Source organism: Hyperolius riggenbachi, chromosome 11 (assembly GCF_040937935.1).
Source record: "Hyperolius riggenbachi isolate aHypRig1 chromosome 11, aHypRig1.pri, whole genome shotgun sequence".
NCBI classification, from domain to species: Eukaryota; Metazoa; Chordata; class Amphibia; order Anura; family Hyperoliidae; genus Hyperolius; species Hyperolius riggenbachi.
Genome location: NC_090656.1, coordinates 133,890,761 through 133,912,240, shown reverse-complemented (window position 1 = coordinate 133,912,240; position 21,480 = coordinate 133,890,761). Strand labels below are relative to the sequence as shown.

The 21,480-nt window shown below is 44.1% G+C and overlaps 1 protein-coding gene across 1 annotated transcript in view; it reads right to left on the bottom strand.

The window, feature by feature from the left end:
• The window catches only part of LOC137537882 (solute carrier family 22 member 20-like), a 390,369-nt gene that overhangs the window by 66,424 nt on the left and 302,465 nt on the right, over positions 1-21,480 (bottom strand). Inside the window, exons 8-9 of the mRNA XM_068259827.1 lie at positions 18,130-18,298; positions 12,203-12,326 (exon numbers count right to left, since the gene is read on the bottom strand). Coding sequence (XP_068115928.1) covers positions 12,203-12,326; positions 18,130-18,298 — 293 coding nt within the window. The remainder of the gene's footprint in view (positions 1-12,202; positions 12,327-18,129; positions 18,299-21,480) is intronic.

Sequence of the window (21,480 nt, the reverse complement as noted above, 5' to 3'; positions counted from 1 at the left end):
TGACTCGGAAGTATCTTGGGGGTGGGGCATTTGAACATAACTGGGGGGTCAGAGAAGAACAGGGGAAGCAGTGGGCATGAGGAGAGGTTCCTATAAATACCTGCTACCCCCCCCCCCCCCCTTCCCTTAAAGAGACTCTGTAACAAATTGTTTATCTTTATTTCTTCTATGCTATAAGTTCCTATGCCTTTTCTAATGTGGTCTGGCTTACTGCAGCTTTTCCTAATTGCACAGTAGCTGTGTTATCTCTGTTATATGATCTAATCTTCTCTCTATAGTCGGCACAGTCAGGCTGAGGCAGTCAGACTGGAATGTGCAGGGCTGCTTGTGATTAGCTAGAAGCTGTACACACCCCCTGCAGGCTCTGTGTGACTAACACACTCTGCTTAGCTGAGCCTATTAGAAGCTGGTTAGTTTGTTTGTAAACACTGCCTAAAACTGGCAATTACAAGCCAGGTTTGCAGCAGAGAATGGCAGAAACAGCACAGAGGGGACCAGGAGCACATAATGAATAGAATGGTATGCTTTTTATTGTAAGAATTTCAGAGTACAGATTCTCTTTAAGTTTTTAACAGCGCTAAGGTATCCTTTAATATGGTATACACAAGTTTGGCCATCTGTGACACTGCTGCAATTGTCCTCTCTTTTTCTGTCATTGCTGGATGTTTAAAGTACGGACTATTGCCTGATGTTCTATGGACTATAATTCATAGTTATATGTATAGTATATAGAATCTTTCATTATATTGTGAAGAAAACTAATCAGAAGTGTGCTACTAAGGGTGCTTGTCATATCTAAATATTTGGGGTTGTTAGGTGTCATGGCGCACCTAGAAATAGAATGGTTAACTGTTTATCAAATATGTGCTTTGAAAATGATTACTAATGAGTAATTTACCACTTATTACTAATAGTTACTTATTCATTTGTGTGATTATATTCAGGTGAGATAGTTTTGTCATAGCAAAGAGAGAGTTTGTTTACTATAATACAAACCAATCCACTTGGGGTAAAGTGGGAGAAATGAACATTAAACATTAATTATTATCATGTATATAAGTGCCTGTCACAGGACGCACCCAGCGTCCCAGTCAAACAGCGGTAATACTCACATGGCAATGCTCCTTTCATAGTGTCCGTGACTGTTTGTGTACAAGACATGGGTCATTAGCCGAGGATTTATGCACATATAATAAGAGCTACGGTTAAAAAGGGAGCCAGGTATAAACAATATTGAAGTTATCGTTTAGTAAAATGGGCGCGAGGATATTGTTTATAACACTGATGTTCTACTATTCCCCACTGCAACCTTTATCTTTATATTTATTAAAATGATCACCAGTAAAGTGATAAAGTATTGTTTAATTTACCGATATTGTACCACTTCATTCATATAGTAAAATATTTACCAATAGTAAAATACCAATATTCTACTATAACCAAACCTCTCCCTACAGTCAAATAGGACCCTCCCCTGGTGGTGCCTAAACCTAAGACCCCCCTGGAGGGTGCCTAACCTTAATCCCCCATTTTGCTTGTGTAATGTAAATTAGTATAGTGAGTCAAAACATCAAAATAAACATTTATAAATACAGTATATAGGTTTAAGTAAGTTTGTTGAAAAATGATAAAACATAGGTGAGAACCGCGGAAGCTGCTCGTTGTAATGCAAAAATGTAAAATGTAAGCATTTTTTTCTGATAAAGCATAGGAAACTGTTTGAGAAACTATTATACAGTTTTTAAGAAATGATAAGCCACTGAGTCGTTTTACAAACTATATACTGTAGTTGTTTTATATTTATCCGCCGCCCTTTTTATACACTTGGCACCAATAGAGAAAAGATTTGCATTCATGTGAATAGGGTGCCCTTTTTAATAGGCGCCATTATTACATTCTACCCTTATGCCCTTGGTCGAAGACAAGCCTATAATTTGCTATAAGCAGCACTGAAGGCACACTGCCTCAACCACTAACCCCTGTGTTTCCTCCCAACTACCCTCTAGATTGTAAGCTCGCAAGGACAGGGACCTCCTCCTAATGTTTCTTATACTGCTGTAATTTTAACATATGCACATGTACCAACTACACATCAACTATGTATTGTGAAGAATAGCGGAGCCGCCGCCGCGCAGGGCAGCATGGCGGCGGCCTCTGCTTCCCAGCCGGCGGTTTCCGAATCTCATACGGAGCCGCCGGCACAGAGCAGGGCAGGCCCCGCCGCGGCTGATAGTATGGCGGCGGGTCCCGCTACTCAGCCGGCGGACTTCGGTGTGCGGGCGTGCGCTGACCGGGGACCTGGCCTCTCTGAGGTTCAGAGGCAGAGGGTCATGCGCACGCGCGCGAGGCGGCAGGATATTTATTCCTTGAGAAGACGGGTCAGCTGATCCGGCGATCAACTGACCTCAGGCAGCCAATCACATGCTGACTTCAGGTCCAGCCCCCTGGGCGGGCTGGTGGAACTGGGCTTCAGCATTTAAGCCCACAGATGTCATTTGCTCACTGTCTGCTGTCGTGAATACTTAGGTGTAAACGCTCAGACCTTAGCTCAGTTCCCGGGTGTTGATATCAAGGACGTCACACCTCAGTTTAGGATTGTATTGCATATTTATCTGTGTTTTGACTTTGGCTATACCTGACTACTCTCTACTCTTCTCGATTTTGTACCTTTGCCTATCTGATTCTTAGTTGCCGACCCTGCCTGTTAAATGGACTCTGAATCAGCCTTCTGTTCTTGTTCTGCTGCCGTCCCTCTGTTGCCAAACCTTTGCTTGTCTGACCTTTCTCTTTTCCCCAGTGGAACGTCTCCCACTGGAGGGATATCTCTGAGGCTTGCCTCTCCGAGACACCTGCCCTAGCAGACCATTACTGCCAGGGGCTGAGATCCCAATCTTCACCTAGGCCGAGGATCTCACACACGGGGTTCCCATTCAGAGGTAACCACACCTCTGAGGAATCACCGTGTGGTGGATATTTCCACAATCTTGTATATTTTACAGTGTTGATTGTCATTTTTTATGCTACGGTATCCAGAGGTTAGTCGCACTTGCATTATTGGTGATTCTGCAGATCATCAATAATCGGGAGACATCTGCATTATTGGTGATACTGCAGATCACTAATAATCAGATTCTCTCTGCTTACTGACACCGATCATTACATGTATGTATTTGTATTTCTACTATTCAATGTCATGACTGTACAGTGTCTTGTAGTTCTTATGTATATTTGTTCCCCATTATTTGTTTGTACTATGTACAGTGCTACGGAAGATGTTGGTGCTATATAAATAAAAAATAATAAAAAATAATAATAATAATGTGCACATGTCTACACCATGACATCAGTTTTTTGACGTGCACAAGCAAGGAGTTCAGCAAATAGTCATGCACAGTCACACACATAGCACAGGAAAATGTATGCTCAAACATTTTGTCTCTGTCTGTAAGAATCTCCCTGATGGTGCCCAATGCCCATACATGGTACAATTTTTTCATTTTTTTCAATTAGATAATTTAGTTTGATTAATCTGTCAGATCGAATATTAAGATTTTTGCAACATGTTAGATCAGATTTTTATTGAAAAAACAGGATAATCATTTGTTGTTCTTGATCAAAAAAAGATTATTTTCAATTTGAGCTCTGTGGCCCGAATAAATGGGAAAATCAAATGTTTTTACTGTATCATGTATGGGCCCCATTAGACAGTACTCAGTGATGATGGTTCTTCTATCAGCTCTTTTGGTTATGCCTGACTTTGTGTCATGCTTCCAACTGCATGATTTCTGATTACCTCCATTGTGATTTACCTTGCCTGACCTTCCTGATCTAATTCACTGGTTTAGCCACAGCCTGTTGCCTTGAATTGTCTTCCACTGCTTGCTTGTTATTGGACTATGCTAGTTATCTTCCTGCCTACGACCCTTGGCCTGCTCCTGGATTGTACAAATCCAGCTACCTGCCAATATCTCAGCTTGCCACTGGACTATGATTCTGTTCACATATTGTCTCAGTCGGTTATCTCTGCTTTGTGGTTTTACCTGTTCTCCTTTTCACTAGCGGGTGATACTAGGACTGCTACCTGTTGGGCACTAGGCAACAAAGTCCACTGACCCTTGCAGGATGCTTTGTTGAATACCCATGGTTACTTAGATTCCACACCTTGAAAGAACCTTCTCTAGTAGCAGTGTCAGCAGGTTAGTCCCAGCGTAACTGCATTATAGAGATGGCTCGAACCTCCGATTTTTGGTTCGCGAACCGTGAACGCAACTTGCGAGAAAGTTCGCAATAAACTGCAATGGGAAGGCAAACTTGAAAAACTACAAACACTGTTTCTGGCCACAAAAGTGATGGAAAAGATGTTTCAAGGAGTCTAACACCTGAAGGGGGACATGGAGGAGTGGGATACACGCCAAAAGTCCCAGGGAAAAATTACAGATTTGACGCAGAGCAGGGTTATAATCCCTAAAAGGCAGAAATCACATTGCATTCCTAAATTGGAGGCCTAAAGTGCTTGAAAACATCTTGCGTGTGTATACATGGATCAGGTAGTGTAAGTAGTGTACTGCTTCACACTGACAGGCCAAACTCACTGTGTAACGCACCGCAAACAGATGGCCGTGCTGGTACGCACAAGAATGCAGGTTATGGCGGCTTTCCAGCCCATATGGTCGGGCTGAGGTAGCTCAATGACAGAACAACAGTGACTGTCCAGCTGATCAAATTTGGTCTGTCCACAAAAAAGCAACGACCTTATTATCTTGGGTGTGCCCCCCAACACACTCATGTAGGTCATTGCTTCATTGTGATACGCAAGCCCCTTCACCGCGGCAAGGTAACGATCACGAAGGGGAATTGACACATGTACATGCCTTTTGTTTTGTTGTTGCAGCCGCAGTGCAGCCAGAAATATTAGGCATGTACACGCACAAGAAAAGTCATTGTTATTGTAAAATTCAGAAATTCACCTGGCATCCTGGATCCTGTTGGTGGTGTGGAGAAGGCAGTCAAGCGACCTGCAGGCAGAGATGCTGTGTGGGGACTGACTTAGTCTTGGGGCAGGCAGTAGCCCTCTGGGATCCAAGCCTCATTCATAACTGAAATTGCCTGCATGGACATGGGAGGAGGAGGTAGATTACTGTCAGTGGCACCTTTATTCTGTTGTGCTTTGACACCATCGTACCTGGCATGCAGCATAGGCCCTGGGGAGCTGGAGGTGTGTAGTTGTAGAGGAGATTGCAGCACTAGTAGAGTAGCACTGCCACTCAGCCTAGGAGGAGGAGGATGACAGCGAAGAGGATGTAGCAGGAGGAGTAGGAGGAGAAGGAGAGGAGGTGGCAGCAGGCCTGCCTGCAAGCCGTGGAGGTGTCAAAACTAGGTCCGCTGCACAGCCACGTACTCCCTGCTTGCCAGCGGTCACCAGGTTGACCCAATGTGCTGTATAAGTAATGTACCTGCCCTGACCGTGCTTTTCAGACCAGGCATCCGTGGTCAGATGGACCCTTGACCCAACGCTGTGTGCCAGAGATGACACCACTTGCCTTTCAACATCACGGTACGGTTTGGATATTGCCTTTTTAGAAAAATAATTGCGGCCTGGTTTCTTCCACTGCGGTGTCCCAATCGCCACAAATTCTCGGAAGGCCTCAGAGTCCACCAGCTGGTATGGTAACAGCTGATGAGCTAACAGTTCCGCCAAGCCAGCTGTCAGACACCGGGCAAGGGGGTGACTGGCAGACATTGGCTTCTTCCGCTCAAAGATTTCCTTAACGGACACCTGGCTGCTGTGGGAAGAGGAGCAGGAACCGCTCAAGGTGAGAGGCGGAGTGGAGGAGGGTGGCTGTGAAGGTGCAAGGGATAAAGCGGCTGAAGATGCTGCACCTGAAGGAGGTAGAGGAGGCGGAGGGTGGCTTTGCGGTTGTGTGCTGCTTTTCCTCAGGTGGACATCCCATTGCTGTTTGTGCTTTTTCATCATGTGCCTTCGTAAGGCAGTTGTCCCTACGTGGGTCTTGGTTTTTCCACGACTCAATTTTTGGTGGCAGAGAGTACAAATGGCATTGCTCTGATCAGAGGCAGACACACAAAAAAAATTCCACACTGCTGAGCCCTGGGATGATGGCACTTTGGTGGTGGCGGCAGCAGCTGACCTTGAAGGGCATGTTGGCTGGCTGTCCATAGGTGGCGATACATGCCGCTGGACACTGTCACAAGCTATTTCTGATGACGAGCTCCGCCTGCTTCTTTCAGCAACTCGTCTCCTCCTACTCCTCTCTGACTCTCTCCCTGTTCATCTTTTCTATTGAGAACCCACGTGACATCCATAGCAGTATCATCATCATCATCATCATAATCATCCTCCACAGCTTTTCTTGTATCAGACACCTCCAAAATTGCACCAACAACAGGTACTTCATCATCCTCACACCTTACGTCCATACTGACGCCTCACTCAGACATATGAGGTGGTAGTCTAACATGCTTAGCGCCTTCATCTTGTAACAATAATGGCTGTGAATCAGTTAATTCCTCACCAAATAACTCCTGCGAAGTGTCAAATGGAGCGGATGTGGTGCTAGTAGTAGCAGTGGCGGCTGCCAGCTGAGAGTTAAGTGGATGAGGTGTTCTGTGTTAAATAGTCAACTACGTCCTGACAATCTTGGGAGTTGATGGCACGTGCCTTCTGAACACTGTACTTTGGTTGAGGGCCGCACGAAATCACGTCAGCACAACCTTGAACAGACCTGCCGGGTGGCCTGCCTCTGGCTCTGCCGCTGCCTCTGCCCTTTGTTTTGTCCATATTGGGGGGGATGAAGTGAAAGCTATGCACTGACTTGACTAATACAATGTGCAGTCACAGAGATGCAGTGAAAGGTATACACTGACTGCTGGTATAATACAATGTGCAGGCACACAGATGCAGTGAAAGGTACTGACTGCTAGTATAATATAATGTGCAGGCACACAGATGCAGTGAAAGGTACTGACTGCTAGTATAATATAATGTGCAGGCACACAGATGCAGTGAAAGGTATGCACTGACTGGTATAATAAAAATACAATGTTCAGTAACAGATGCAGTGAAAGGTATGCACTGACTGGACTAATACAATGTGCAGTCACACAGATGCAGTGAAAGGTATACACTGACTGCTGGTATAATACAATGTGCAGTCACACAGATGCAGTGAAAGGTATGCACTGACTGCTGTATCATACAATGTTCAGTCACACAGGTGCAGTGAAAGGTATGCAGTGACTGCTGGTGGTATACAATGGTCAGTCACACAGGTGCAGTGAAAAGGTATGCAGTGACTGCTGGTGGTATAATACAATGTGCAGTCACACAGGTGTAGTGAAAAGGTATACAGTGACTGCTGGTGGTATAATGCAATGTGCAGTCGCACAGGTGCAGTGAAAGGTATGCAGTGACTGTGTAATGATCTGCTCTGCATTTTGCCATTCAAAGCTGCTAAAAAGAAAAAGTCTAAAAGACGCAAACACCTGAGTGAAACACTTCCTATAGATGTTGACAATGAAATTGTTCAGCCTGTGTCTAGGAAAGCTTCCCAGCTGAAAAATCCGTTGACCATAGCAACTACAAATAAAGAAGTTATTTCTGTAAAATCTGAAGTGTGGAACACACTTGATTGTGATAAATCCAGAGAATCTTCTCAGTCTCAGGTTTTATTACCCCAAGCAAAAGCATATGTGGATCCTATGATAGGCAGAATTATACAGTATATTAAAGGAGTAAGAAAATCTATGCATTTTCCTGATCCCAACACGTATGAGTGTTACCTTGATATAGGGTTGTTTGAGCCTCCATTTGCTCCATGGGAGATTGGGGCTTTGATTGAGGAGTTCGAGATTGATTGGAAGGCGTTTCCCATGGCAACTGCTGGTGTGGAGCTTGAATCTGTGCGATCTAATGCCTGTTTCTCAGGTGTTCCTGCAGATTATGATCAACATGAATGTGTCAGTTTTGTTAAAGATATGTGGGATCCCTTGTCATTTAAAAACAGATCTTTTTCTCCCAGTAATTCTTTAAGATCTTCCATCTATGATCCTGCTATGGGGAAAATTCCTAAACTATGCAACCTCAAGAGTAATGTTAATATGACTAATAAAGTTCCTCATGTTGTTGTCGCAACTTCTTCTGCAAATAAATCTATGCCTCACTCTGTTCACACCTGTGAAAGCACATTGCCAGATGAAAATTGTTCCAATATTCCTGTCCAGGACACCTTACAATTTGGTTCACAGATTTCGCAGGCTTGCGCTTTAGAAGCCTCAGTTTCACAACTAAAAGCGATCTTGGATTCGCAAATTTTGCGTTCTGACTCCTCGGATTCGACATTGTTAGCCGAGTCGAAGGGTGAGACAGCGCTTTTGTTTTGCGACTTTGATTCTGAGGGATCTTGGCCTAGTCCAGAGAATGTATTTGATATTTTGCCCTGTAACATGGATAGTTCAGAATCCTTGATTACTTTGTCAGAAAACTTGGGAAATGATGCTCCTGAGGCTTTGTTTGATGTTCTGGAGGTCTCTGAGTTCCTCCCAAGGGGTGCAGTACTTTTAGGAGATGCCTCTTACCTCCCAGATCCTTCTGAGGTATTGCCCACTTCAGTAGGCATTGCTGTTATGCCGACTACTTTTGCAGCTCTTGTGGAGCTTCAGTCATGCGTAGTCAATGATGACTTTTGGTTAGATACAATTACAGTCACAGAGACTTCTAAGTCTGAGTCCAAGTCTTCTGTTGAAAGACCAGTACTTGTGACCACAACTCGTGATGATTTTCTGCCCGGTCCTGGTTTTGGTCTTGTCGTGACTGACTCTGAGGTTTGCAGTTCCTCGACATGTCCAGAAGGTTCTCTTGTACTAGTATACCCAGATGCGCTCGGTGAGCCAGAATGCCCAAGTGTGTCTCGGTTACCAGCATGCTCAGATGCTTCCTCTGTGGAGACATGTTCTGATATTGCCTGCCTGCCTGCATACCCAGAAGTGGTCCCTGAAAGCCCTGATCTTGATGGTTGTCCTGGAAATCCTGAATCCGGAATTGTCATAGGTTCCATAGGGGTTCTTGATAGTTCTCCATGTGAACCTAAAGAGCATTCTGGTCTCTTGGGATCTCTGCGGATCTTCAAAGTGTTCTGAAAGATCCTGGGAGAAATTTTTCTTGGTACCCTGGATGGGATCAACAGTGTCTTCTGTGTTGATAGGGACACTTCAAATAGGTATTGTGGGAGGTTTGGTATTTTTGGATGGTCCCTGGAAGGTGGTGGGTATTGCTTGGAGAGTTTTGATGGGATCTTCTCTGGCACTCACGGTTCTGATGGGTGTTACGCTGAGGCTTGTAGTACTGATGGGCATGTTTCGGTGGGTCCTGCTTCTGATGAATTCGGTTTCGGGAGGATTGCCTCTGGAATTGGGCCTTGTCGGGCTGCCCGGACCTTCATGAGTATTCAGTCAGACTGTTTTGTTGGAAATATCAGTTTTGAGGAACGTCTGGAAGCCGTCCCTAGAGGGGGGAGGGGGGTACTGTAATGATCTGCTCTGCTGTCTGCACAGGCAGGCAGCTTCTTGACCATTTTTCAGGTCTGAATGCTGCAGGTCCCTGGAAAGGAGACCTGTCTTCACTCTGCAACTTTCAGAGTTGCTGTTCTGGTGAGGGATTTGCATCCACTTGTCATGCAAATTGCTTAGCTGCTTCCTTTGAAGGCTTGCAGTATAAATACTATTTCCTCCCAGAATTCCCTGCTGGTCATAAAGGTTTGGTCCTGCTAGACTTACCTTAAGTCTCAGCCCTCTGCAAATTGTTTGCTAATATTATCTTAGAGTAGTTATCCTTGGGAGTGCACTAGCATTCCTTCTAGCATAGTAAGGTCGTTTATTACCTGTATTGCCTTGTTCTGTCTTATCTGTTGCGATTGTTCTGTTGCCAGCGACGGCTGACAGGAAATCGCTCTGTCTGTTTGGATCGCATTCGCCCTAGCGTTAGAGGCGGTGGTTCCTCTCTGTATTCTGTCTTAGGAGTGCAGCCAGAGCAGCGGTTGCTACTGGTTGCTCCATCTATATGTCTGTCTGGATCGCAGCCGCCCTAGCAGTAGAGGCAGTGGTTCCTTCTGTACTCTGTCTAGGAGGGTAGCCAGAGCTGCGGTTGCTACTGGTTACTCCTTCCGTCTGTCTTGTCGGGAATAAACGCTTGCTGTTGTCTCGGTGAGGTAACCGACTAGCAAGCATTTGCGTTCTCTATTTGTTTTTGTGTTTCATTGGTTAGTTAGGGTTGGTACGCTTTGTCGCTGTTGCGCTTATCGTGCGGTGACCGTGCCGTGCACGTGCTTTTTCACTGTTACGCTTAACGTGTAGTGACCGCGTGTAGTTAGTCCTGTCTGCTCCTTTGTGTTGGGTTACAGTTTGTTATCGGTTCTGTCTTTATTCTTCCTATGCTCTGTCTTTACTCAGTCTTGTGTCACTATTAGCAATCGCCATTCTTGCGATTGCATTCCCACTTGGTCTTCGCTGTTGTGTGTTCACTATCGCCAAGTGGCGACTAGATTGGTAGACATACATACATTCTGTCTCTGTGCTCACGCTCTCTCTCTAGGGGCTATCTTGCCCTGTATTGCTTCACCTCGTACAATTTCCAACTGACATCTGTGGCAGTGCAGAGGGTTTATTCCTCTGCACTCCACAGCTCCATCTGCCGGTGGGAATTCCTCTCTACAGGTGCATTGCACCAAAGCTGGGTTCTGTTATTTAAACAATTGTGGAGGATTTCCGCAGTGTCAGCGCACATCTTGTTACAGACCATTCGTTACAGACTGCTAGTGGTATTATACAATGTGCAGTCACACAGGTGCAGTGAAAGGTATGCAGTGACTGCTGGTGGTATAATACAATGTGCAGTCACACAGGTGCACTGAAAGGTATGCAGTGACTGCTGGTGGTATAACACGATGTGCAGTCACACAGGTGCAGTGAAAGGTATGCAGTGACTGCTGGTGGTATAATACAATGTGCAGTCACACAGGTGCAGTGAAAAGGTATGCAGTGACTGCTGGTGGTATAATACAATGCGCAGTCACACAGGTGCAGTGAAAAGGTATGCAGTGACTGCTGCTGGTATACTACAATGTTCAGTCACATAGGTGCAGTGAAAAGGTATGCAGTGACTGCTGGTGGTATAATACAATGTGCAGTCACACAGGTGCAGTGAAAAGGTATGCAGTGACTGCTGGTGGTATAGTATAATGTGCAGTCACGCAGGTGCAGTGAAAAGTTAAGCAGTGCCTGCTAGTGGTATAATACAATGTGCAGTCACACAGGTACAGTGAAAGGTATGCAGTGACTGTTGGTGGTATAATACAATGTGCAGTCACACAGGTGCAGTGAAAAGGTATGCAGTGACTGCTGGGGGTATAATACAATTTGCAGTCACAAAGGTGCAGTGAAAAGGTATGCACTGAATGTGCTGGGCCTAGCACAGTATAGCAATTAGCAAGGGCCAGCTGCGACAGACAGGGCTGTGTATGCAGTATCAGTGGGCCATACAAAAAAAAACACATCACAAGAACATTAGCTCTCAAAAAGCTGTTTTGTGGTGCTTTTCAGCAACAAATATCAGCAAGGAGCAAGCTAACAAGACCTAACTAAGCTTTCCCTATCTCTTCAACAATGTCTCTCCCTTCTCTCTCACTACAGGCAGCAGACAGAGTGAGAACATGGCTGACGTTGCTGCCTTTTATAAGGGGGAGGGGGGCTCCAGGAGGGAGTGCAGCCTGATTGGCTGCCATGTGTCTGCTGACTGTGATGTAGAGGGTCAAAGTTTAGCCCAATGATGTGGTATGGGGGCGGGTTGAACTCGCTAAGTGTTCAAGGTTCGACGTGAACGCGCGTTGTTCGTGTGAATAAGTTTGCAGGCCATCTCTACTGCATTATCTGTAGCTGCAGCATGCTATGGTGTTATTACACGTGTGGACATCAGCCAGGGCTGAAGAAGGCAGTAGAGGGCTGAAGCACACAGGACAGCTGTTATGTTGTTGGGCAGGGTGTTATGGTTGCCCAGATGCAGCCTTATTATCTTTGTGGGAAGGCTCTCTACATTTTATTTGACAGGGATCTGGGTTGTATATCAATATACACATAATATGAATTGTAAATACAACAAAGATATATATTATCCACTTTCGTCTCTCTGATTTACCTCTTTTGTTAACTTTAATCCTTGTTCATGGCAGCCATTCATTCTTGCTACCCGGCGAAGGTTAGTAAGTGCTTGGTCTGTCTTCCCATTTAAAATGAGCCAACGGCCTGACTCTTGAAGAAACCTTAGGCAATACAGAAAGGCATCATGTTACGTAGCCACTTCTATCTAGTTTCAAAAACAAACAGTTTGCTGCTCAGTACATGTAATGTGTGTGTGTGTGTGTGTGTGTGTGTGTGTGTGTGTGTGTGTGTGTGTGTCCATCTCTTCTTAATGCTAAGGTAGTAGGTTTATAATAGGACATCTGTAGTGGAAGGAATATGGAGGCCTACCTCTTTATTACTTTTTAAAATATGCCAGATGTTTGGCCTTCGTTTCAGTAGTCCATGAGTCAAACACATGGAAACGCATGCAAACAGTTGAAACAGCCTCTGCAGATCTAACATTTTCATTACCAAGGTAGGTTAGACAAACTGGGTTTATTGAGATTGGAAAGAGACAATTTACAGATCATCTAGGGCATTATAGAAGCCTGGAATATTATTTGTTTTATCCCTAGGTCTGTAGAGATCAGTAGGTCATTAACTGTGTATGGAGGAAATGTGATTTTAACCTCCTTAGCGCTCAATTTCTGCAGGATTTCTGTGCAAAAAGTGGTTCAATTAATTTTCGTGAATTTTTTTGCTTGCAACTTACTAAAATCCATCAAGCAAGGGTCTAGTTTCAATTTTGAGTATAATAAAAGTTTCAAAACAAAATCATTTAAAAAAATTAAATTAAAATTTCAACTTTCTAATCACAAATAGAAAAATCCTCCTCAAATATGGATGGAGAAATAAATCTACAGATGCAGAAATAAATACCGTACATAGTTACATAGTTACTTGGGTTGAAAAAAAGACATACGTTTGCCTAAAACATCTCTCTTGTGTGCTACAACAACTAAGGGCCAGTTCACACGCACACGTGCACGTCATTTACTGCCGTTTATGCAAAACAACATTTTGATCTTTATTTTTTCCACTGTCTGGAAGCAGCAGGGTCTGGTCGTTCTGGGGTCTGTTAGCGCCGCACTCCTGTGTCCTCCTGTAGGATTAAGAATGACGATCGCTGGAAATGGCCCTTGAAAGTCAACAAAATGCTTTTCTGCATGCTTGGCGAAAATAATTTGGACGAGACTCTGGTCAGGTGATTGAGACATCTGCCTGCACCAGCCCTAAAGGTCCATACACACGCTGGTCTGAACTCTGAGTGGTTCACCATAATGACTGCCATGGCGGGGTGGTCATTAGGGTCAGACCAGAGTGACTACATCAGGCGCACAACTGCATGAAGATCCGGCGTGTTCGATTTTTAGCAATGCCCATAGCATTGTTCTTGCTGCTCCTACCACCAGAAACTTCTCCATTACACACGCTCATTGTTTCTCCCCCTTCGTAGCAAAAGACGCATTGTGTGCAAAGGCTGATGATACTTCTGTACAGTGTCGTTAGTGCATTGTCACCTTTGGCTGATGACGCCTCTGTTGCAATGCGCAGTGGGGCGAAGGGACGACAAGTGCATCTGACTTTGCGGCTTCCAGCGGGTGGGGAGGTGCAAAGAACAATGCCATTGGGTCATGCTTAGGCATAGCTAAAGGTCTGACATGCCAGATCTTTAGGGAGCGTCATTGGGCCACTGTACACACTCTGGTCTGCTGCACAACTCTTAGCCATCGTGGTCGTTATAGTCGGTACCGGAGGAGTTCAGACCAGTGTGGCAATAAGTGTCATTCTCTGTACAATATACAGTATGGTATTATAAAACAGAACTTGAATTTTTTTGCAATGCTGCCTGTAATATGTGCCTACTGGCAGTAGGCGGTGCACAAACACCATTATAACTCTTTGTAGGCCTGTTTTCAGCATAGGCGAACCTAGCTCGTCAATACCACTTGTAGCAAGTTTTTAACCACGAGTCAGCCTCGTCATTACCACCATGGAGGCTACCACCTGGGAAGCAGGAAATTTGGGCGCATGAGGCAGGTGTACAAAAAGGGCGCCACCATTGACTCCCATATTAAACATCGTTTAACTGGCGCCAAACAGGAAAAAAGGGCGCCCGTGACAATTTATGTTTTCAAACTGCATCTGTGATAATTAATGTTTCCCAACTTCGCTGGCGAACAGTAACGTTTACACACTTTTCATAAATCATTATTTTCAACTTATCATAATATATCGTTTTTCACACTTAATACTTATAAAACACTATTATCCATCTGATAAACCGAGCAATAGCTAAATCTGATGAATAATAGTTACAAACATACTAAACATACAGGTAGTCCTCGGTTAACGAACGAGATAGGGACTGTAGGCTCGTTCTTAACCTGAATCTGTTCTTAAGTCGAAACAGTGTATGAAACGCCCCGACTAATGCTCCGCCCCGTCAATGACGTCACGCCGATTTAAATGTTTTAAAGTACATTTACGGCGTCTCCCTCTGCCTCTGCAAAACACCTCCGTGTCGCTAAACAGATCTGCGCCCTCTGACGCAGGCCAGGAGGTGACCTGGCATACTGCACACGCGCAGCGCAGTAACAGTATCCGGGTCAGAGGACGCGGATCTGTTTAGCGACATGGAGGAGTTTTGCAGAGGCAGAGGGTGACGCCAGGACATGGGAGGTGTGCGGTATGTATCTGCTCACCTCCCCACACACAAATGGCGTCTTTAGATCACTGTAATAGTACTTTAAAACATTTAAATCGCCGCAATCCGGTGCATGCAGTGACGTGTTCGACGGGGCGGAGCAATCGTTGGGGCGTTCGTATCGGCGGGGCGTTCGTTAAGCGGGCGTTTGTAACCCGAGGACTACCTGTATTTATCGTATTTAACGAAAATGTTATTTAAAATGTTATCACTTACTCTTTGTAAAACATTATTATGCATATAATCAAGCGATCAGTAAGTACATTGTAATATATTTTTTACAGTCTTTAGTTGTAAAACATTGTTATTCACACAATAAAGCGATCACTAAGGGGGGATTTAGGGGTTGGCACCACCAGGGAGGATTTAACCACTTAAGCCCGAAGGGTTGAAATTTTTTTACATCCGAGCAACTTTCACCCCCCATTCATTTGCCAATAACTTTATCACTACTCATCACAATTAATTGATCTATATCTTGTTTTTTCCGCCACCAATTAGGCGTTCTGTGGGTGGTATATTTTGCTAAGAGCCACTTTACTGTAAATGCATTTTAACAGGAAGAATAAGAAAAAAATGGAAAAAATTCATTATTTCTCAGTTTTCAGCCATTATAGTTTTAAAATAATACATGCCTCCATAATTAAAACTCACGTATTGTATTTGCCCATATGCCCCGGGTATTTCACCGTTAAAATTATGTCCCTATCACAATGTATGGCGACAATATTTTATTTGGAAATAAAGGTGCATTTTTTCCGTTTTGCGTCCATCACTGTTTAGAAGCCCATAATTTATTAAATCATATTGATATACTCCTTTGACATGAATATTTAAAAAGTTCAGACCCTTAGGTAACTATTTATGTTTTTTTTTTTTTTTTATTATTGTAATTTTTTTTTTTTATTTAATTTAAACTTGTATGTGGGTATTTTTTGGTGTGGGAGGTAAACAGGGTTTTTTTTAATATATTTATAGGTTTATTCTTAAAAAAAAAATTTTTGGGGTGTAATTTGCTATTTGGCCACAAGATGGCCAGAATCAAAAAGTCCTGGGAGCGATCGATCTCGCTCCCAGGCAGAAGAAAGGAGACCAGAGCTCAGAAAAGCCGCAGCGTCTGAAGAGACGCTGTCGGCTTTTCTCCGGGGGGGTCCGATCAGCGAAAGGGATTTATAATCCCTTTCACTGATCGGTGGGCTAGCGGCCAGTAGCGGGGGCGCGCACGGGGGGGGGCCCGCGGGTGCGCGCGCGACCCGCGGGAGTGCGCGCAGCCCAACTGGACGAGAAATCTCGTCCAGTTGGGCTTAAGTGGTTAAGGTTAGGCACCACCAGAGGAGGTTTAAGGTTAGGCACTGCCAGTGGGGTCTTAGGGTTAGGCACCACCAGGGGGGTCTTAGGGTTAGGCACCACCAGGGGGTCTTAGGGTTAGGCACCACCAGGGGGGTCTTAGGGTTAGGCACCAATAGGGGAGATTTAGGGTTAGGCACCACCAGGGGGTCTTGGGGTTGGGCACCACCGGGGGGGTGTTAGGGTTAGGCACCACCAGGGGCATCTTAGGGATAGGCATTACCAGGGGGGTCTTAGGGTTAGGCACCACCAGGAGGGTCTAAGGGTTAGGGATAGGTAGAGGGAGGGTTATGTGTGAGAATAGGGTTAGGTTTAGTTGTAGTAAAATGTTAGTAATAATGACTTTTTAAAGGTTTATCAATTTTATAATAAAAATTGTTACAAAATATCGTTTAGAAACTTTAAAGTAGTATTAAATGTAAAGATATGTTTTTGAATCCTGATCTGATGAAACCATAAATAAAAAAAATAACAAACAGTACTTAAACATCATTTATGTAAAATCCGTTTTAAATCATAATAATTATAATCATCATTGTGAATATACAAACGTTATTGTAATTTTCCGTCTATAATTACAGAGAATAGTGTTCTACCAATACAACATTTCATAGACATTATTCAATGATTTGAATTTTGTAAAACATTATTCTAAACGAAGCATTAAAAAATAATTGTTTTATAAACGATATTTCAAATTAATGTTTACAACAGACGCCCTTTTTCCCGATGCCCTTTTTGCATGTACGCACCACCTGTTAGGAAAGGGATTCTTCACAGTAAGAGTTGGTAAGATGTGTTATAACGTATCTCAAGTTGTTGTGGTGAATCCTTTATTTGCCTCCAAGAAGGACTTGGGTGCTTTCCTTAGGGCTGGTTCAGATGCTGCGTGGCGTCGCGTTTGGGGGCATTGCGGTGGCTGCGCGGTCAGGCTTTCAGTAGCCTTCGCGTCGCGTTCCGATGCGGTTGCGTTTTTTGTTCCCCTAGGGGGACATTAGTCGTCGCGGTTGGCCGCCCCCTGAAAGCTACATGTCGCTTCCAAGGGCAGCTCGAACGCTTGCGAAAATCGGGACCTGAACGCCGCGATCGTGCAAACGCGCGCAAAAGCTCAGTGTAAACGCTCCCATTCACTTGAAAGGGAGCGTTTACTGCGACGTTCCAAACGCTTGCGGTAAACGCTCCGCAAGTGTCCGTCTGAACCAGCCCTTACTTTGAAGGGTAACAACAGGTATAATTTTTTTGGCTGATGCTTGACCCAATTATGATGTACACTAATGATACAATTCTTGTTGTCCAAGCTTACCAAATGTATGTAGTAGAAGAGTAAACTGAGTGAATATACTTTGACTGGCTATTTTAGGTAGTCCCTCTAAGTACATAGAAGTGGTAAGATTGGACAAAAAAGATTGTATTATTACTGCCTACCTTTAGGGAGATAAGCTGTACTCTTGTAACTTCCCCTTTCTTTTGATTAAAGGAGTTATCAGTCAAATTAGAAGAAATGAGCTTTACTCACCTGGGGCTTTCTCCAGCCCCTTGCAGCCGGCTGTAGCTCTGCGCCTGCGCAGTAAGCCGCGTACAACATGGGCTTGATTGACAGCGGAGGTTCGCACAGGCGCAGTGTGGACGACCTTGGGGGCGGCCTCCGAACCGTGCATGGAGACCAGGACAGCAGCGCAGAGCGGAGCGGTCGGAGTGGGACAGTCGGCTGCAAGGCGCTGTACAAAGCCCCAGGTGAGTAAAGCTCATTTCTTCTAATTTGGCTGATAACTCCTTTAAGGTACACTGATGCACACATTGTTGAACTTGATAGACACTTGATGGCTTTCATTTAAGCAAGATAACTTTGTAAATATATAAAAACTTCATAACATTTGTTCAATACCTACCATGAATATATGAAGAAAAAGTAGAAAGGTGCAGTAACGGAAAACTGAAGCCATCGCCAGTCTCGAATAGCATATGCTAGCCCAGCGAGCACCATCTGACCAGAGGTGAAAACATAACCGATGAAAGTTCCAGCCATTGTGCGACCTTTGACTGGCATCCATTCCAACACTATAACAAATATGGTGATAGCATGTGATAATCTGACCTTAGCCAAACAGAAACAGTAAGTACAAATAGTGGGCAGCAACGAATTAACCCACAAACCTTGAGGTGAATTTTAAGTGAAATTTAGTACAGAGTTGATCTGTGGTTTTATTTCTTTTCACTGAATGCAGTGTGTATGTCATAGAAAATCTGTAATGAGCAGCCTAGACAAAATTGTATTGCTCAACCAAGAAGTACCGGTACATTACAGATAGAGAAATATGGTGTGTGTGTGTATACAGTGGGTTGCAAAAGTATTCAGCCCCCTTGAAGTTTTCCGCATTTTGTCACATTACTGCCACAAACATGAATCAATTTTATTGGAATTCCATGTGAAAGACCAATACAAAGTGGTGTACACATGAGAAGTGGAACAAAAATCATACATCATTGCAAACATTTTTTACAAATAAATAACTACAAAGTGGGGTGTGCGTAATTATTCGGCCCCCTGAGTCAATACTTTGTAGAACCACCTGTTGCTGCAATTACAGCTGCCAGTCTTTTAGGGTATGTCTTTACCAGCTTTGCACATCTAGAGACTGAAATCCTTGCCCATTCTTCTTTGCAAAACAGCTTCAGCTCAGTCAGATTAGATGGACAGCATTTGTGAACAGCAGTTTTCAGCTCTTGCCACAGATTCTCGATTGGATTTAGATCTGGACTTTGACTGGGCCATTCTAACACATGGATATGTTTTGTTTTAAACCATTCCATTGTTGCCCTGGCTTTATGTTTATGGTTGTTGTCATGTAGGAAGGTGAACCTCCGCCCCAGTCTCAAGTCTTTTGCAGTCACCAAGAGGTTTTCTTCCAAGTTTGCCCTGTATTTGGCTCCATCCATCTTCCCATCAACTCTGGCCAGCTTCCCTGTCCCTGCTGAAGATATGCACCCCCCTAGCATGATGCTGCCACCACCATATTTGACAGTGGGGATGGTGTGTTCAGAGTGATGTGCAGTGTTAGTTTTCTGCCACACATAGCGTTTTGCATTTTGGCCAAAAAGTTCCACTTTGTTCTCATCTGACCAGAGCACCTTCTTCCACATGTTTGCTGTGTCCCCACATGGCTTGTGGCAAACTGCAAACAGGACTTCTTATGCTTTTCTGTTAACAATGGATTTCTTCTTGCCACTCTTCCATAAAGGCCAACTTTGTGCAGTGCACGACTAATAGTTGACCTATGGAAAGATTCCCCCACCTGAGCTGTAGATCTCTGCTACTCATCCAGAGTCACCATGGGCCTCTTGACTGCATTTCTGATCAGCGCTCTCCTTGTTCGGCCTGTGAGTTTAGGTGGAGGGCCTTGTCTTGGTAGGTTTACACTTGTGCCATACTCCTTCCATTTCTGAATGATCGCTTGAACAGTGCTCCGTGGGATGTTCAAGGCTTTGGAAATCTTTTTGTAGCCTAAGCTTGCTTTAAATGTCTCAATAACTTTATCCCTGACCTGTCTGGTGTGTTCTTTGGACTTCATGGTGTTGTTGCTCCCAATATTCTCTTAGACAACCTCTGAGTCCATCACAGAGCAGCTGTATTTGTACTGTCATTAGATTACACACAGGATCACTCTATTTAGTCATTAGCACTCATCAGGCAATGTCTATGGACAAATGACTACACTCAGACCAAAGGGGGCTGAAAAATTACGCACACCCCACTTTGCAGTTATTGATTTGTAAAAAATGTTTGGAATCATGTATGATTTTCATTCCACTTCTCACCTGTACAGCACTTTGAATTGGTCTTTCACGTAAAATTCCAATACAATTGATTCATGTTTGCGGCAGTGATGTGACAAAATGTGGAGAACTGCAGGGGGCCGAATACTTTTGCAAGCCACTGTATATATATGTATATATATATATATATATATATATATATATATATATATATATATATATATATATATACATACATACATACAATATGCACACATACATACACACACACACACTACAAAAAATAAAGGGAACACTTAATCAACACAATGTAACTCCAAGTCAACAAGTCAATCACACTTCTGTGAAATCAAACTGTGCACTTAGATGGCAACACTGATTGACAATCAATTTCACATGTTGTGCAAATGCAATAGACAAGAGGTGGAAATTATAGGAAATTAGCAAGACATTCCCAATACAGGAGTGGTTCTTTAGGTGGTGACCACAGACCACATCTTAGTTCTTATGCTTTCTGGTTTATGTTTTGGTCACTTTTGAATGCTGGCAGGGCTTTCACTCTAGTGGGACGGAGTTTACCACCCACACAAGTGGCCAGTGTTGGACTGGGAGGTGGTAAAGCTGAGGAAATCCACTTGCTGGCTAAGCAGCAGTAATCAGGTGTTGCTGCTCACAGTGAAGACTTGCTGCAGGTTTCTATTGGGAGTGATAACACAGGGTTACTGCTGCTTGGCCAGCAGGTGGATTTCCTCAGTTTTTCCACCTCCCAGTCCAACACTGCAAGTGGCTCAGGAAGTGCAGCTCATTCAGGATTGCACATCAATGCGAGCTGTGGCATGAAGGTTTGCGGTTTCTGGAAAGAATAAAAGCCATGCTGAGAATCCCCTATGGAGAGCTGGACTAGCCCAAAACGCGTCGGTTCTGTCAGATTTCTACTACCTACTGTAAGTGACAGCAACATAGGAGAATAGTAATTTATGGCTCATTTTACTCTGCAAGAAATGTGCGTCTTATTTGTATGTGTTTACATATATTTTAAATTTTAAGATTTTCGCAACAGAGGTCCTTTAATGAGGAGGGTTTAACTTGTTATATGGGAGGATGGTATGACTGTACTTTTTATTGAGGAAGAAGATGGATGCACTTTTTATGGGGAGAACCTTATGGTTGGATTTGTTGTTTGGAGGGACATGATAGCAGCATTTGGTAAAGAGGAACATTATGACTGCACTTGCTATATGGAGGTGGGTGGGTGGCAGGGGAGGGCATGATGACTGCAGTTGTTGTATGAGTGACATGATGCTGCTATTGTTGTTTGAGCCACATGTATTGGAAGTAGAGATGTCCCGAACGGTTCGCCGGCGAACGGTTCCAGGCGAACTTCGGTGGTTCGCGTTCGCCTACCAATGGCAAACTTTCCCGGAAGTTCGATTCGCCCCATAATGCTCTATTGAGCAAAATTTTGA